Raw genomic sequence first — 19,019 nt, 5'->3', positions numbered from 1 at the left:
TGGCACATATATACAGTGGAATATTACTCAGCCGTAAAAAAAAAAACTGAGTTATTTGTAGTGAGGTGGATGGACCTAGAGTGTGTCATACAGAGTGAAGTTAAGTCAGAAAGAGAAAAACAAATACCGTATGCTAACGCATATATATGGAATCTAAAAAAAAAAAAAAAGGTACTAATGAACCTAGTTGCAGGACAGAAATAAAGAGGTAGACATAGAAAATGGACTTGAGGACATGGATAGGGTGGGAGGGCAAAGTTGGGGCAAAGTGAGAGTAGCATGGACATATATACACCACCAAATGTAAAATAGTTGGCTGGTGGGAAGCAGCAGCATAGCACAGAGATCTGCTTGGTGCTTTGCGATAACCTAGAGGGGTGGGATAGGGAGGATGGGAGGGAGGCTAAGAGGGAGGGGATATGGGGACATGTGTATACATATGGCTGATTCTCTTTGTTATGCAACAGAAACTAACACAGTATTGTGAAGCAATTATACTCCAATAAAGATTTTTTTTTTTTAAATCCTGCGGAGACCATCCTACTACAAAGAATCGCTCATTCACAGTGGGATGGACTTCTAACACCTATTGCCCTTTTTAATATTGTGACTGACTACAAAAGACATATCTGGGTTTTTTACTTTTGGGTTTTTTTTTGAGGAGTGTCGTATCAGTTTTTTCCTTCTAGCAATATTGCAATGAAAAAAATCAGCAGAGAGCAAAATGACCACTAAACTCAGGTACCAGGGGTTCCATTTCTGGGAGGCTTCCTACAGTCACATGGAAAGAATCTTGTATTTCTTCTCTACCCTTACTAGATTTCCTAAGTAAAACAGATGTGAGATAGCCTAACATCAATATCCCACCCGTCAATAATTTCTTAGTCTTTTGAACTCTAAGCATTTGAACCCAATAGCTGACACAATTCTTTTCTGATAATAGGATGCTAAAATTGGCTATGACACTGTCAAAATATCTTACCTAGTGTGATCATTTAAAATATGCCTGGGACTTCCCTGGTGGCGCAGTGGTTAAGAATACGCCTGCCAATGCAGGGGACACGGGTTAGAGCCCTGGTCCAGGAAGATCTCACATGCTGCGGAACAACTAAGCCTGTGTGTCACAACTACTGAGCCTGCGCTCTAGAGCCCACAAGTCATAACTACTGAGCCGTCACGCCACAACTACTGAAGCCCACGTGCCTAGAGCCCGTGCTCCACAACAAGAGAAGCCACCATAATGAGAAGCCAGCACACCGCAATAAAGAGTAGCCCCCGCTCACTGCAACTAGAGAAAGCCTGCACAGCAACGAAGACCCAACACAGCCAAAAAGAAATTTTTAAATAAATTTTTTAAAAAACCTTAAAAAATATAAAATAAAATATGCCCAAAATTCTTTAACAGTCCTCCCCCCTTCAACAGGTGGAGGCCAATTTCTTTCCCCTTGAAAGTGGGCTGGACTTAGTGACTCGCTTGTAATAAACAGAATATAGTGGAAGTGACAGTGTGTGACTTCTGAGACTAGATCATAAAAAGGTATTGTGGCTTCGTCCTTGCTGTCTCTCTTGAATCACTTACTCTGGGGACAAGTTAGTGTGAGGACACTAAAGCAGCCCTAGGGAAATGTCCACGAGGCGAGGAACTAAGGCCTCCCACCAACAGATGTGTGAGTGAGCCACCTTCCAAGTGGTCTTCCGGCCCCCACTGAGACTTCAGATGATGGCAGCCCTGGCTGAAATCTTGGCTGCAATCTCTTGAGAGGCTCCAAGCTAGAACCACCCACTCAGCTAAGCCACGCCAAGATTCCAGACTCCAGAAACTATGAGATAGTAAATGCTTACCATTTTCAAGCTGCTGAATTTCAGGGTAACTTGTTTAACATCAATAGATAACTAATACACTTAGATATTTTCTAAACTGAGAAGATAAAGAAAAGCTCTAACTGGGACTTCCCTGGTGGTCCAGGGTTAGGTCTCAGCACTTCCACTGCAGGGGATACGGGTTTGTTCCCTGGTCAGGGAACTAAGATCCCACATGCCGCGCAGTATGGCCAAAAAGAAAAAGAGAAGAAAAGCTCTACCCAATTGCTAGCAGAACCCACAGAACCCACTACTGCTGAATTGCAATTTAACAGGATTATGATACCAATTAATGAATGATTATAGAGATTACTTAATAACTAATCCCTCTTGATTTTCCACATTCTGAGATAGATACTAGAGACTGTTCTGAAGCATTTTCTGTAAATCTTGGCTTAAAATTTAGTCTTGCGAGCTCAAGTGGTTTATGAAAGTTTAGTTGGAATGAGAAGCCCTCTTAACTAGTAACCTAATACACTGTTCCAAATGCCTATGATCTCATTTTCTCTCCATAATTCATACTAATAGAGAACTGAAACTAGTCCCAATTGGTCAAATATGAACCTTATTCTTGGTCTTTAAGAGGAGATGCCATTAACAAACAGGCCTTCACCACACCCTATTCCTAGGTTTGCCGAAGTTGCTCCTCAGGCACTATTTAAATTTAGGACTGTATTATAAACTCATTTTTTAAATGTAATACATTCCCTCCAAGAGAGAGATGTCAGTGTGCTAACATTTCTAATGAGCACTTTTTAAAGTACTATTTTAGGGAATTTGCTGGCCATCCAGTGGTTAGGACTTGGTGCGTTCACCGCCATGACCCGGGTTCAATCGCCGGTTGGGGAACTAAGATCCTGCAAGCTGCGAGGCATGGCAAAAAAAAAAAAAGGACTATTTTAAATCTGTTATTTACAAAGTTGTTGGAATTATGTATTTTCCTCTCATTTTTTTCTGCCAACCTCTCCATCCACCCCTGAACAAAACTGAATTGGAAACAAATTCTTACCTGCAGCGGTCTCCGTAAATACAGTACCCTCGCTGAAAATACTTGCACACTACACCATATGGACTGTCAGAGAGGTCATGTGAGTATCGACAGTTATCTCCTTCCTTACAAACCCCATGCATGAAATACCTGTGAGACAAAGAACCACAAGTTGGTTTATAAGTCAGTACTCAAAGAATTCATGACCAATATATTCTAATAACACAGGAGCACTATATACTAGTACTTTATTCTACTGTTATAGTCTATCTACACAAACACGAGAAATGAACACAAAGAAAGTAGAACTAGACTGTATGACCATAAAAGTATCCATGATGGTACTACAGGAAGGTTGCCTATAGATACAGACACCAATTTAAACTTTGAGGTCATCATTAATCTTGTCTCTACGTGTTAAGTCTGACTACTGCTCTCATTTTACAGTCCTACAGAGGTAGCTTCTTGTTTTCCACTAACTTCAGCCATAATGGCAGCTCTATCTGCAAAAAAATCAAAGATAAGCAAGAAACAACGTAAACCTGAACGGGTCAGACTACTGTATATGTTTCAATTCTTTGAGAAACCATTTTAATTCTTTAAAAGCCACATGTGAAAATACAAGTAAAATTTGTTGCAAAGGTAGAGGCAAAGGGAAATCACTTTCTGTCCTTCATTTAGCAGACTCTTGCTCTGAAGGAGAACATGTGTACCTAACTAGCAGTTTCCAAAAACCAAGTATCAGAGAATGACTCAGTTTCTAAGAGGACCTGGGAATTTGCTACAAGTGCAACTTCTGAGACCTCACCTCAGACCAACTAAACTGGAAATGGGGCGGGGGGCCAAGCAGCAATCTGTAAGTAACTAGGTGGATCAGGGAAGTGATAAGGGGCTTTATTTTTTTTGTAGATAATCCTGATCTTGTAAAGTGGGTAGAACTATCACCACCCGTTGCATCCTCCCTCCCATCACTGACTTTGGTCTCTTTCTCTTGAGTAGAGTTATGAAAATTTCATGTTGGCAGACCATTAACTGCCCCGAATATGCATCTATGTACAGCTGATCCAGAGTAAGGAAAAAGTGCCTACCTCCTGGGTGTGTCAATTATCTAGAGAAGGAAGGTAAAATAGCATTAAGTGCACTCTACTTGTCCACTGGATTGAAGGATATATAGAAAAGAGACTCATATTTACCTAAAGGAGCCTTGAAGAAGCCTGCCCCAAATTGAAATGTGAAAGGTTCTATTCAAATTACTGGCATGGGGCTTCCCTGGTGGCGCAGTGGTTGGGAATCCGCCTGCCAATGTGGGGGACACAAGTTCGAGCCCTGGTCCCGGAGGATCCCACATGCCACAGAGCAACTAGGCCTGTGAGCCACAACTGCTGAGCCTGCGCTCTGGAGCCCTGAGAGCCACAACTACTGAGCCTGCGTGCCACAACTACTGAAGCCCACGCTCCTGGTGCCCGTGCTCCACAACAAGAGAAGCCAGTGCAATTAGAGGCCAGCTCACCGCAACAGGAAGTGGCCTGAGAGCCCGCGAGCAGCAACGAGGACCAAACGCAGCCAAAAATAAATAAATTAATTAATTTTAAAAAAATGACTGGCATGTATACCTTCTATGTGACACAGAAAGAAAAAATGTTAACATCTTGGTGGAACAGCTATAATTATCAAGAAGATCCTGAACTACCCTAGGGTTTCAGTCCGTAACAAAACATAAGAATATAGTAGTAGGAAGTCAAATTCTAACTATAATTAACCTAATTTCAACTATTATCAGGTTTAACTTAATCTAACTAGGTCTGAACTTTTGCTCAACTACAGGGCAACTTTCTGCAAGCTTTGAAGCTGTCTGAGCACCACATAACACAAATTTGAGTTAAACCACTTGCGCCAATAGGTATTTTTTGACTGTATAAATGAACAGATTAATACTTAAAAAAAACCCAACAACCCAACAAGTCAATAATTTCATTGTAATCACCACTAGTATAATCATGCTTCAAAGTATCTATAAAAGTATCCACACACACACAAAAAAAGTATCCACAGTTGGTAATTGCTTATTCATTTCAAACAGTCTCACTGTTTGAATACAGTTGCTTACTGTCCCATCCCCAGTGGGAACTTTCACAATTCTCAACACAAGACAAAGCTGTCTATACCTTCAATATTCTTTGGGGTCAGTTTGAAGTCAAAGGTGCACATACTGATACAGTTTTAAGGCTTGATAAAATACCTGCCCCTGGAGATTGCAGAGCCGTCGCTCCAAGGAGTTCAGCTCCCTGACACCTGCATTTCAATGTCCAGCAGGATGCTCTTCCTCAACACTTGTGCAACACCTCACACCACTATTACTTTCTGACATCCATGATAGTAAAAACTGTTCTCGAGAATCCAAAATGAAAGAGTAAAACTCCGAGTCACTGGCCCAAGACAGTGTAGCATGGCCTGTTGGCACCTTTTGACCAAGAGCATAATACAGCAATGACCAAGAATGGAGAGAACAGAGGGGAGGACAGGCTGGAAGGCTAGGGAAACAGATTCTGCAGGGCCTTTTAAGTCAAGTTATCTTAAAGCAGTAAGAAACCACTGAAAGATCTGAAACAAGGACATGTCAGAATTAAATTTAAATTTTAAAACACTACATTAAACTGCCTTCTTCCAGGTGACGTGTCTGGGCCAGCTGATTACATTTACGTCTAGGGACTTCAGTTGATTCCAAGTTTTAAGAGCCAGCAGTGGATGCAGGCACCAGAACAGTTAATACAATCGGGCTGCAGCAGCAGTCAACTGTTTGGATCCAGGTAGTAATAAAAAGCACACAGTTTAAGAACTGGGAAGACTGTTTAAATTCCAGCTTTGTGACCCTCAGTAAAGCTATTTTGTCTTAGTTTCACCACTCTTTCAGATTTAAGAACTTAAAAAAAAACCAAAAAAACCCCTCCATGTGTGCAGTAGCAGCTGCATAGTGTCTTTGCTGGCACTGAGTTCATTTCCCCATCTCCCCTTCCACATCTCTTCTCTGCCTTGACTACATTTGTTTCCGACCACACACTGTAAGAGGTACACACTAACGAATCGGATAAGAAAAGCAAGAGACCTAGATGTCATGCCATAAGAAGATTTTAAGTAACTGGAGTAGTTTGGCCAGAAGACAAAGGAATAGCCTTTTGCAGCACTATTCCTGGCAAAGTCAATACATGTGGGAAGCTACATCATAAACCTGGCTCAGCGTAAGGACTGAGAACTAGAACTATCCAGCAATGAAATAAGCTCCTGAGGTCCAGAACTAGCATCACCAAAGGAATTCAAGCAGACACAAATCACCTGATACCGCAGAACCAACAGAAACACTAGAATACAAGCCCTAATTAGTTACTGCCAAATACTAAGCATTATTTTACATGGTTGTTTGGTACATATGGTCTGGGTTTCTGGTTTGTTTTACTTGCCTGTTGTCTCGCAGTGATATTAACACTGTTGGTATAAACAGTCCTCACAGTGAAATCCCTTCTTGCCAATCCATGTCTAAGAGATTATGACATGATAGTGTAAGTTATAACCTAAAGAAGAAGAAAGGCAACTCTCCCAAGAATTTCTCCCCATTTTCTTTTTTAAATGCCACCACCAAAAAGTCATCATCCAAATTCACCTTAATGCCAGTGTCCAGGCTGAGCTTGCCTTCAGTTAAAGGCTGGGCCATATGATTTCTATGGTTCCTTCCACCTTGAAGATTCTATGACTCCAATCAGACATTGTCCAGTAATAAAGACAAATACAACTGACTAGAATCCCCGACTGTTGTACCTCTTGGAAACGTAAGCATGGTTACCAAGATATATATAAGAAACCCCAACAGTAGCTTGTGAGGGTGTAAGAGAACCACCCAATACCCTCAAAGTACTTCTAGGCGTCATAACAACCTGTCTGGGGATTTACAGAATATTAATTAATTTGGCACTTAATCACTTAATCTGCTGTGACACTGTTTACTGTTACTTAATTCTTGATAAGTACATGCACCCTATTTCTCAAACTAGATTGTAAATTCCTGGTGTTTAAGAACTATAGTTTATTCTGCTTTTTATCTTCTATAGTACCTGTACACATAATACTTAGATATGTGTTCAGTAAAAACTGTAGAAGACACTAGGTGTCATGGGGAATCACAGTGCCAGTAGCAAATTAATTTCTCTTTCCCTGGGCTGAATAGCTTTTTCAATGGCATCCCTTCAAAAAACACTAAAGTCTGAAGGCAATAAATTTTATTGTGGATATCACAGCACTTGGATAAAGACTTTCCGGAAAAACTCCCTTCATTTTTACACTACACTTAAAGTTTTTGAAAAATCAAAATGAAAAAACACTTGGTTTTTGTGTATTATTTCAATACACTCGTCTACCATTGTAGAAGCACTCTGATAAAACATTGTCTAAGTTCAAAATTACAACTTGCAAGTTATGACTTTGTTGTTTTAACCCCCAACACTCAAGAAAACTAGAAGAAGCAATAGCATTTCTAGTTCACAGCACTAAATTCTAATAAAAGATATCAAAATGGCCTGGTGGGGGCAGCATAACACAGTTCCTTGGGAAAAGTATACCTAGGTTTTCCTTAAAGGCCGCGAAGATAAACACAATGACAGAATTTCAAGAGAAATATTTAGACAATTACTAACCAACAAGAAAATACAGATGATTCTGAGCAACCAAAAACAAATTTATAACATCCAAACAGCTAAGAGGATTATACCCTTGGTGAAGAAAACAGCCTTAGTCAAATTCCCAGATATAAAGGGCGGAAGAGGCACAAACTAGAACACTATCTGGAATTCTCTTCAAAGGAGATTTTGCTATCAAACACAATGAAAATATTTATAATACAGTGCATTTCTGCATTTCCTTCAACATCTAGCTCTATGTCTCTCGTTGTAAGCACTAATGCTTATTTACTGAATAACTGAATGAGGTAGTCCCAGAAAGATATACACATGTTCTATTAAGTCCTTTGTCTTTGCTGATTTACAAGGGTCGTCCACTTCTTAACGAAAGCAGAGGAATCTCACAAGCACATGTCAAAGTGGGTAATTTTAGGTGTGGATTTATCAAGATCAATTTAAGCATTTACTGAGTATACCAGGCACTGAGTAAAGCCCTACAGATACAATGATAAACAAAACAGGGCCCCTGAAAGCTCAAAGCTTACAATAAATAAATGAAGATATCATATTTGGTATTCCCCTATTCAAAAGGAAGAAAGATTTTTTAACAGGAGATCGTGTTACTACTTAGAACAACTGAAAACAATATCAAATATTAAAACCCAAGACTTATCAACTAGCCTGTGCTTTTTTGGATAACTGTCTCAAAGCAAAAGCTATAAACAGCTTCATATGAAAAACAAAAACAATAGCATATCTAAGCCTGTATCTGATACATAATGCTTCTTAGAAATATTACTCAGCTACGTAAATTTCTTAAATATATAAATCTATTGGTTCATGGGCAAGGAACTCCCACTGGTCCAGGATCGATCTGGGATCTTTCAGAAACTCAAAGATCCTAAAGGTAGACAAAAAGGAATGATTAGTCTGGTGAGCTGTTCTGAATTCTGGTGACACTGGTGAGGAAGTAGAAAAGGGGAAGTGGATCAGGGAAAAGTGCCTAACAGAGGGGAAAGTAAAGTGTAGAAGTGATAACGCATTCTGGGCAGAAATGAGTTGAGCTCAGATACAGACGCAACAGGATAATAATGAGACAAGTAATATATAGTAATGTCAAGTTAGTGATGGGTATTCAAGGCTAAACTATATTGAGATCACAGTCTGTGTAAAATCAAGGCACTGAATAGAGTTCTTAAAGAACCCACATATTAAAGGAAGATTAGTCTGTGTATAGATAGATTGGAACTGCAGGATGAATGGCTAGAAAATTCAGGAATGTAAAAGGTTACACTACTCCCTTTATTTTTATATTTTTTATTTTTTTGTTTTTTTGCGGTACGCTGGCCTCTCACTGCTGTGGCCTCTCCCGTTGCAGAGCACAGGCTCCCGACGCGCAGGCTCAGCGGCCATGGCTCACGGGCCTAGTCGCTCCGCGGCATGTGGGATCTTCCCGGACCGGGGCACGAACCCGTGTCCCCTGCATCGGCAGGCAGACTCCCAACCACTGCGCCACCAGGGAAGCCCCTAGTCCCTTTATTTTTAAAAGAGTCAACTAGCACATACATATCAACTGTAACATCGTAGATAAAAGAGAAGTAACAGAGTCAAATAATTGGTTCCATTAATAGGAATTTTTTAATTCTCATTCTTTGGGATACTGCACAAGTATTCTAAGGATCTACAGATCACTAATAAAAGAAGCTACCTCAAACGGCTTTTATGCTTTCTACATCCCGTTATTGAAAATAAACTTAATTAAACTTATCATTCATGCCTTAAATGTATCATGTTAAGCACTGAGAACGCTTCACTCTCGCTGTTAATACCAGGGAAGTGAGTTTTGTATATTAAGAATATTTTCAAACATTTACATATAAATTAAATTACCCCACCTAAGTGAAAACCGGCGTTTCAACTGATTTTTTCAACCGATTGAAAAACAAAAGCTTCTAGGCGCTTACTGATCACTTTTTAAAAATCCAAGTACAACATCCAATTAAATGCCCTAATCTTAAACGTACAGCTCGATAATTTTTTACAGGCGTGCACACGTCAGTATAACCGTCCTCCACTAATCACTTATTTTTTTTCCAAATATTTTCATCCGACATCCCAAACCAAAACAAAATCTCTCTCCTTTGGGAGCGACGAGCTCCTCGACTCCCTTAAGTAAGATGCGTGGATTTCCAAGAGATACCTTTAGCCGGGGCACGGGAACGGCAACCCGTCAAATTTAAGGCGGAGGAGACGACCCCGGCCCGGCACTCGGTTCTAAGACAAAGCTCACAACCGCCAACCTCGATAAACATACAAAGAAGAAATAACCAAAGCTCCTGCTCCAGGTGGGGCGGGGGCCGAGAGACCCGAGAAGACTTTACAAACGGATGACACGGCGCGGGGCCCGGCAGCCAAGCCCCCTCGCCGGGGCCCGCGGCGCCGCTCCCCGGCCAGGCAGGGTCGCGGGGAGGCGGCTGGCTCCAGGAGACACCGCCAACCTCCTTCTCGAAACGGCTAGCTGGAGGCAGGGGCTGGGGGATCCGGCGACAATAAGAAGGAGGGAGGAGTCATCCTACCTCTCCCCGTGCGCGCTGCGCGCTCCGCCGGGTGCGGGGAGACTGCGGGCGGTGCGGCGGCTCCGCAACGAGGCCGCGCGCGCCCGAGCCTCGGCGGCCGGCGGGGGTTGACGCAGCGCGGGCGGCGAGGCCGCGGCGGCCGCGGGGACAGGAACGCCGGCGGCGGCGGCAGCAGCAGCAGCACCGTCGGCGGCGGCTACGAAACGCCGGCTCCCCTCCCACCTCCGGCCGGTCGCCCGCCCCTTCCTCCGGGGTCTCGGTCCCCTCCCCGCGCCCGGCGCCGGCCGCGCTGCGTCTCACCTGCAGGTGACCTGTTTAGTCCAGCCGCCGCTGCTGCCGTCGCTGCCGCCTCCCCCGCCCCCCGCCCCCAGGGACGGGGAGGTGACTGTGGGGGTAGGGGTGGGGGAGGCCGCTGCCGCCGCTGCCGCTCGTGCTCCTGATGTTGTGGCTGTTGTTCCGGGAGCTGCAGCCTCCGCCATTACTGTTTATCCCACACAGCAATGGCGCCGGAACTTCCGGGATCACATAATTCCGGTCCGGCTGCGGGGAGGAGAAGGCGGCAAGGCGAGGGGTGGAGAAGGACACTGAGGCGCCCGCTCGTTCCCCTCTGCCCCGCGTCGCGTCTCAGAGCGATCTCGCCGCTAGCACTGCGGGCCGGAGCCCGAGCGCCCCCAGCCCGCCCCCAGGGCTCTCTGATTGGTGGGCGAGGCAGCCCCGCCTTGGAGGGGCGGGGCGAGGGCGGGCTACCCCAGGTGAGGCCCACCCCCCCACCTACTGCCCCCAGGCTCCACATCCAGGGAACCAAAGTCCTCATTTCATTTCAAGGGCACTGACTTAGAGGAATGCGTCCCAGCATAGGCTGATGCAGTGGAGAGGCGGAGTGGGATTGGGGTCCTGGGTTTGAATCCAGACTTCCCTGGCTCTACCAATTACTAGCTGTACGAATTTGAGCTGGTTACACATTCTCTCTAGCCTCAGTCTCCTGATCTCTCAAATGGGGGTGAGAGTAGGCCCCACCACATTGGGTTGTGGTGAGGTTTATATATGTGTGGCAATCACTGAGCTTACTGCCTGGCAGACTAAACACTTAATAAATGTTCTCTCTTATTCTTCCCATCAGAGGTGGGATCTCTCAACCCAAGAGAATAGCATGGTGGCTAAGCAAATGCTCTGCAGTCAGCTTGTCTCCATTACCTCCAGGCTTCTCCCATTCCTAGCAATGTGTTTTTGAGTAAGTTAACTTACCTCTTAGTCTCCTGCTTTCCATCTGTAAAATAATAATAATAATTTTAAAATAACTCCCTACCCCAGAGACGATTATGAAAATTAAATGAGAGTCCACTGTGCTTCACACTACAGTTTTAACTTAATAGATATTGAATAACAAAAGCTGTCTGAAATATCCCAGCTTCTAAGAGTTATTTCTAAAACTAAGAACATTAAAAAGTATTTAATCCTACTTTCTGATTAAACCCCATGGTCCACACAGATGCTGCATATTAAATCCTGAGCAGTTTTTCATGAGCCCTTAAATTTGCTTTTCTATAGTCTCTCTACCTTGAGAAAGTGAAAATCCACCCCACTGATAATCAGACCACAATGTACCCAACAGACACAAACAAGGACAGTGGCAAAGCCAACAGAAAACAATGTTTCACCCAAGGCCACACCATGACTGCAAAATGACTAACAATCCCCTTTTGAGTAATCACAGCTTTTTGCTAATGACCTTCCCAGCCCCACTTCACTTCTCCCTCTGACCTCCCAAAGAAGATTTATGAGACACCCAGTTTCTAAACTGCCCCACCTCACGACAGCACCCCAAACCAGAGCTGGTCTCCTCTTCTGCTGTGTTGTTACCCAAAAAGAGCTTCAACCCTGTGAGAAGCCCCTCCCTATTCCCCTTTCCAAGATGCCCACATTCCGCTCCTGGGTGGCCTCCCCTGCTGCGGCAAGTTAATAAATCTTTGTTGGACTACAGGTGTGTCCCTGGTAGTCTTTATCTCTTAGGGTTTATCTGTTGTTGTTAAATAACAAAATTTCAACCAAGTCAATTTTATGATCTAATTGGCTTTATTGAACAATTCATGAATTGGACATCTAGAAAGGAGTTGCACTGAGCTGTAGAAAGGAAAGGTTTTTAAAGGCTGAAAGGGGGCAGAAAAAGGAACTTATTAGCAAAGAAAGCATTGTTCTCCCAAAAGGAACAGAAGGGGCCTACTGGTCATTATCACCTCACCTAGTGCTGACCAGGTAATTCCAGGTTGACTGGTTACATTCCTGGGGGGTTGAGACAACAGGCTAGGCATTAAGTCTTGGTTTGGTGATGTGAGGTTTAGCACAAGTGACTCCATTTTGGGCCTTCTGTCTCCTTTTTAACACAGTCAAGTGATAAATTGTGTTTTTAAAATGTGGGAGTAGGAAAGGAAGTACTGAAACTTTTTTATGTTAAGAAAGAGGGCCATTTAAAACAATTCTATTTTAGAAAAATCCTCTTGTAAAGTATGGATTCTTTTTGTCTCCTCACTGCTGCCCTCACCTGGAAGCAGTGATGCTCAGCTCAGGGCCCTCAGAGCAGTCACATGAGATGGTAAAAGATCTGAGTCACAGAGATACACCTGGAAAGGCCCTGGGCCTCAACTTTAAGATGGATTGAGGATGGAACCCAGAGCTGTCCCCGACACCCCATGTGCCCAGCCAAGCTGAGCTCTGAATTTTAGATCTTCCTGTTCAGCCCTGCAGCCAAAGTGACTTTCTCTGCTCCAAGTTCTCCAAGGAGGGTTTCAATCAGGGTAAGGCTTTACTAGGCCCCATCTACAGACCTCATCTCTCTTCTGCCCCTTTTTCGCTTCTCCAGGAACTCTGACCTCAAGCTTGTTACCAAATGCAAGTTTGTGTGCCCGAGGCACCGTGAGGCCAAACAGACCTAAACATCAGAGTCTGGTGCAGAGAGAGGTTTATTGCAGGGCCAAGCAAGGGGAACGGGTGGCTCAAAAAACCCCAACTCCTCGATGGTTTTCAAGGAGAAATTTTTATAGGCAAAATTTGGGGTGAGGGCTGCAAGGTGTGTGACTTTCTTCTGACTGGTTGGTGGCGAGGTAACTGGACGGTGCTCCAGGAATCTAGCGTTCAGCCCGAAGTTGCGAAGTTACCATCCTCCACCTGGGTGGGGACCTTAGTTCCTGCAGAAGAACTCAAAGATATTGTTATGTACATTCCTTCAGGAAGAACCAGGACCCTGCCCCGAGGTTTCACTATTGTTTCTTGACTACTCCTTCTTTGTTTCTGTATTCCCTCCCTTCCCTGATTAGCAACTGTTTGAATCCACCCTTTGGGACTCAGGGAATATCAAGGAGGCTGAATGAAGCTTATAAACAAGAAACAGGGGGCAGGGAAAGGGTTTGTACTTGGTTTCATGCTGACCCAAACACGCAAGTCACACTCTCACAACCTCATCATCTAGACATTTCCTTGGCTACCTCCTCCAAGCTTTTGCCAAAACTCAACCAGAAATTCTCAAATCTTGGGGCTGGGGGTGATAAATTGGGAGATTGGGATTGACATATACACACTACTATATATAAAACAGGTAACTAATAAGGACCTACTGTATAGCACAGGGAACTCTACTCAATACTTTGTAATGACCTATATGAGAAAAGACTCCTAAAAAGAGTAGATAAATGTGTTGACTAAAAAACTCTTCACAACCTAAAAGTTGAGAGTTGTGTTTTATTCAGCTGGAGTTTTTAGGACTTCAAGCCCGGGAGTCAGTGTCTCAAGTAACCCTGAGAAAATTGCTCCAAGGAGAGGAGGGGAGCTGGGATATATACTTTTGTAACAAAGGGAAGTTAGTAGGAACAAAAGATTACTGTTAATAAAAGAAAACCAGATATCTCAAGTTAAGGAATTTAACATTTTTCTATGTATGGGAAGATGCAAGAGTTGGGCTCACTGAAATCATTCCTTTGATATGCACCTCAGTTGTCTGGGGCCAGTACCCTGTGTTTTCACGTCCTGAGTTTCCTCAGGGCTCACCGCAGGGAGTGGCTGCAGTCTGATGGCTGCTAGATGGCAGGTATTCTTTCCTTCCTGAGTCCCCTCAGGGATCACCAGCGCAGCCTAGTGAGCTGCAACTGCTGATGACTGTGACATCCTTTGTTTACTGATAATGGCAGGCAATATTCCATTTATCATATGTATATGTATAACTGATTCACTTTGCTGTACAGCAGAAACTAACACAACATTGCAAATCAACTATACTCCGATAAAAAATTAATTAAGGGATTCCCTGGTGGCACAGGGGTTAAGAATCCGCCTGCCAATGCAGGGGACACAGGTTCGAGCCCTGGTCCAGGAAGATCCCACATGCCACGGAGCAACTAAGTCTGCGAGCCACAACTACTGAGCCCGTGCGCCACAACTACTGAGGCTGTGTGCCTAGAGCCCGTGCTCCGCAACAAGAGAAGCCACCGCAATGAGAAGCCCGCGCACCACAACGAAGAGTAGCCTCCCGCTCACTGCAACTAGAGAAAGCCCGCGCACAGCAACGAAGACCCAACGCAGTGAAAAATAAATAATTTAAATAAATAAATTTTTAAAAATTAATTTAAAAATTAAAACAATTAAGAAAAAGAAATTCTCAAATCTCAATTTCTCCTCTGACTGCCTTTTAAAATATTGCAACACGTTTCCTCACCACCTCACCCCACCCTCCTACACTCCTAATCCCCTTACTCCGCTCCATCTTTCTTTTTCTTTCTTTCATTTTTTTTTTTTTGGCATGCAGGAACTTAGTTACCCGACCAGGGATCGAACCCATGCCCCTGCAGTGGAAGCTGGAGTCTTAACCACTGGATCACCAGGGAAGTCCCTGCTCTATTCTTCTTTATTGCATACTATTTACCTTCTAATTTACTATAGAATTTCTTGTTATTTATTTTTTAATTGTCTATCTCTCCTAGCTAGAATATAAGTTCCCTGAGGGCAGGAATCTTTACCTATTTTGTTCAGATGTATCCCAAGTCCCTAGTACAGTGTCTGGCATATAGTAGGTGCTCAATAATATGTGGGCAATGGATGAAAGAATTCTCTGTTGTTAGAAAAATTACTACGCCTTGTCTCACCATCCATACCAATAGGAATAATGATGTTTTGTATTATAGGGAAACAAAATAAACGAAGAGTCATCCCTTTCTCTGGGAGAAAAGTTCAGCACAAGGCAATCCATTTACCTCTTCCCTCACAAAATATTTATTAGTGATTTTGATTTTGCTGGACCCATGCTACCCAAACAGCCAGGTTACATAGGAATCATGAGCGGACTTTAGTGCCTGAACATAGTAGCCCGGTGACATTGGGCAAGTTCCTGCCTAAGTCTCCTCACTGGTGAAATAAGGCCAGTGGTACACCTTCCTTATAAGTATTAAATGAGTTAATATATATAAGCCTCAAGAAGCCTCCCTAGGTGTAGTAACTGCTAGGTAAGTATTTATTATTGTTTCCATTGATGTTGTTATATGATGTTAAAACAGGGTTGCCAGATTTAGCATATGAAAATACAGGATGCCCAGTTAAATTTGAACTTCAGATAAATAACAAATCGAGTTTTAGTGTAAGTATATCCCAAATATTGCATGGGATATACTTATACTTAAAACATTCGTTGTCTGAACTTCAAATATAACTAGGCCTCCTATATTTTATCTGGCAACCCTACATCAGAATCATACTGATGCTTTTCAAAGGCCTGTCACCTCCTTGTCTAGTTCTAGTCTCACAACAGGCTTGTCAAGTTGAGCAAGCACAGATTATTTTGCCCCTATGAATCTGAGCAGATGAAGTTGAAGAGACAGGCAGAGATGCTGTGCAGGATCACACAGCCCATGAGTGACAGAGCAGAGCTTGAAGCTTGAGGAATTGTAGCTGTGGGGCTAGTGTTCCTTCCCCAGTCGGTACTGGAAGTCAGGCTCTCCCCTAGGGGAAGCTTTTAATGTAAAAGGGAAGACTACAGACAAGATGCAATCCCACTTGTCGGTCTGTGCCGAGTGCTACAAAATTAAAGAAAGTATAAGAGATAAGGCTAGCATCGTGCCAAGCTGCTGTGGATTCTATTGCTGTGGGCAGATCTACTTTGCACTCTGTGGAACAACCTTGAAAACCTTACTGTGTGAATTCTAGTCCCACACAATAAGCACAAATATTAATCTTCCTGTTATTTTCTTTCCAAAGGGGGTTCAAATAATGATTTGGTCTCTGTAAAAACACTTTGTATTTTCACATAGGTCAGTGGTTCCCTGCCTTCTTCGGTGTAAGTATCCTCTCCAACAATTTATGAATTATTTTGTATTAGAGGCTGTGTTAATTTTTCCTTTGTATAATTTTTTTTTTATAATAATACAATCATGTGACTAAACATTTTTTTAAAAGTAGAAAAGGGCCTGACAGGGACTTCCCTGGTGGTCCAGTGGTTAGGACTCCAGCCTCTCACTGCCCAGGGCCGGGGTTCGATCCCTGATCAGGGAACTAAGATCCCACAAGCGTGCAGAGCAGCCAAAAAAGAGGGCCGGGGTGGGGGGGTCATGACAAAGATTCTTTGACTAAACTCTACTCAGGCTCCCCTGAACTTTACAATGAGGCCTCAATTTTTGGACTTCCGTGTTCATCTCTGCATCCAATTTTAGCAAGAATCCTGTTAAATTGCTTTAGCCAGAATCCTCCATCGCACCGGTGCCGGGTCGAATCTGGGAGACAGAGTTTTGGGTGAAGTAGTAAAGGACACTATTGCTTTGCCAGGCAAATGGGAACACACAAGGTTCCTGCCTCAAAAAAATGTGTGTGCCAACCCAAGAGGATTTGAGGAGGAGTTTTATAACAATACTTCAAAGGTGGGGTTGCTGACAAGATGAGGGTGTGTGCAGGGTCTCAGGGTCTCCTGATTTGATGGGCTTCTCTGCTCCCTTTAATCTTGCCTCGGGTGGTTTCTCGGCAGCTCCTCCTTTGATTAGCAACTGTTCGAATCTGCCCTTTGGAACTCAGGAAAGGTCAAGGAGGCTGGAGTCTTGCCTACAAGAAACGGGGGACAAAAAAAGGCTTCCTTGCCCAGGATCCCATAACCCCACCCCCGTTTCACTAAGCACTGGACCACCAGGGAATTCCCCTCTCTCTCTTTTTTTAAATGGAAGTAGAGTTGATTTACAATTATTTGCCATTCCTCTTAATCCTCATAAGTTTAAGAGATACTTTATTTCCTTTTCTGTCTATTCGCAACCTTTGCCCATTTTTCTCTTAGATCATTTGTAAGCGGAATTAGGGAAATTAGCATTTTGTTTCTCATGAACTGCAAATATGTTTCTCAGTTTGTTGTTGGTGTTCTGATTTTCCTTGTGATTTTTGCCATGTGGATTTTTTTTTTTAAGATGCAGTCTAATTCTATGTTTTCTGGATTTTGTATCATAGTTATAAAAGTCTTCCCCACCCCAAGGTTATTAAAGTATTCACTCTCTTTTTTTTTTTCCTAGTAATTTTATGGTTTGATTTACTACGTTTAAATTTATGATCCTTTTGTAATTTGTCCGGGCACAAGGTGTTAGGTGTGACAGCTTTGATTTTTCCCAGACGGTTACCCAGTTGTCTCAACACCATTTATTGAATAGTTCATCTTTTCTCCACTGACTTGAGATGCCATCTTTATGGCATATTAAATTCTTTTTTTAAAAATTTTAATAGTGTTCATTTCTTTTTTTTTTTCTTAAGAAATTTATTTATTTTTGGTTGCATTGGGTCTTCATTGCTGCACGGGCTCTCTTCAGTTACAGAGCGGTGGGCGGGCTTCTCATTGCGGTGGCTTCTCTTGTTGCGGACCACCGGCACTGGGCCAGCGGGCTTCAGTAGTTGTGGCTCGTGGGCTCTACAGCACAGGCTCAGTAGTTGTGGCACACGGCCTTACTTGCTCCGCAGCAGGTGGGATCTTCCCGGACCAGGACTCGAATGCGTGTTCCCTGCATTGGCAGGCAGATTCCTAACCACTGCGCCACAGGGAAGTCCCATATTAAATTCTTATACTCAAGTCTGTTTGTGAACTTTCTGTTCTCTTTATTTAAATCCCAGTGCTGTATATTATTGAAGGTATATAATATCTGTTAGTGCCATCTTACTATTTTTTCCAGAAAAGTTCTCACTTTATCTTTTACATATGAAATTTAGAATCTGATTGTCTAATTTTTAAAATCCTGTTATTTTTATTTTTAACCTTAAACATTTTGCCCTACCCCTCCCACAATCTGCACATAATGCTTGGAGCTCTTTGTCCTCAGCTTTAGCTCACTGCCTGGCCCAAAATCTTTGTTGAGTAAACAAATGAATAGATAAACCAACGGGTAGATGCAGGAATGAATGCAAATTTAGGTTTGTGCTGGTTTACCCTAGTGTGAAGCTCCCCTCCCCCACTCTAAAGGACAGGAGCTAAGGTCTTAGGAAAAAAATTAGGAAAACTTGTAGCAAACTCAGTGCCTCCTCTTTAAATGGCCTGGTGTCTCAGCCCTTCGGCATTCCCACACCCCCAAGCCTTTGTGCAGACCAAATAGCTTTTGCAGTTTGAGGGCTTTCTTTTAAGCAGGGAGCAAAAAATGCTAATAATGTTTCCAGTTTCCATTCTTGCCCTTGCTAGGAGTGTGAGCTGTAATCTCCAAAAGTACAAAAAGGCCCAGGGACAGCCCTAGGGGTGGGTGGGAAAAAGATCAACTAGTTTTGAGAAAAGTAAGCATTTAAAATACCAAGAAGTTAGAAAAATCTTATCTGCTTTAACCTGTACTTTCTAGGGTGTGTGTGTGTGTGTGTGTGTGTGTGTGTGTGTGTGTGTGTGTGTGTGTGTGTGTGTGTGTGTGTGTTTTAACCGTTAGAGTAAACGCTACTCTCTCTTCTGCCCTA

General features: G+C 43.1%; 1 protein-coding gene across 2 annotated transcripts in view; it reads right to left on the bottom strand.

The window, feature by feature from the left end:
• MKRN1 (makorin ring finger protein 1) overlaps positions 1 to 10,757 on the bottom strand; it is a 28,833-nt gene extending 18,076 nt beyond the window's left edge. For both annotated transcript variants that reach the window (XM_082662181.1, XM_082662182.1), the window contains exons 1-2: positions 10,389 to 10,757; positions 2,870 to 2,998 (exon numbers count right to left, since the gene is read on the bottom strand). In XM_082662181.1, coding sequence (XP_082518307.1) covers positions 2,870 to 2,998; positions 10,389 to 10,567 — 308 coding nt within the window. In that variant the 5' untranslated portion in view covers positions 10,568 to 10,757. The remainder of the gene's footprint in view (positions 1 to 2,869; positions 2,999 to 10,388) is intronic.
• Between the last annotated feature and the right edge of the window lie 8,262 nt (positions 10,758 to 19,019).

This window comes from Grampus griseus (genome assembly GCF_964374135.1).
Source record: "Grampus griseus genome assembly, chromosome: 9".
Classification (NCBI taxonomy): domain Eukaryota; kingdom Metazoa; phylum Chordata; class Mammalia; order Artiodactyla; family Delphinidae; genus Grampus; species Grampus griseus.
Note: the sequence above shows the minus strand (reverse complement) of the source record. Positions and strands in the feature narration are given on the sequence as shown.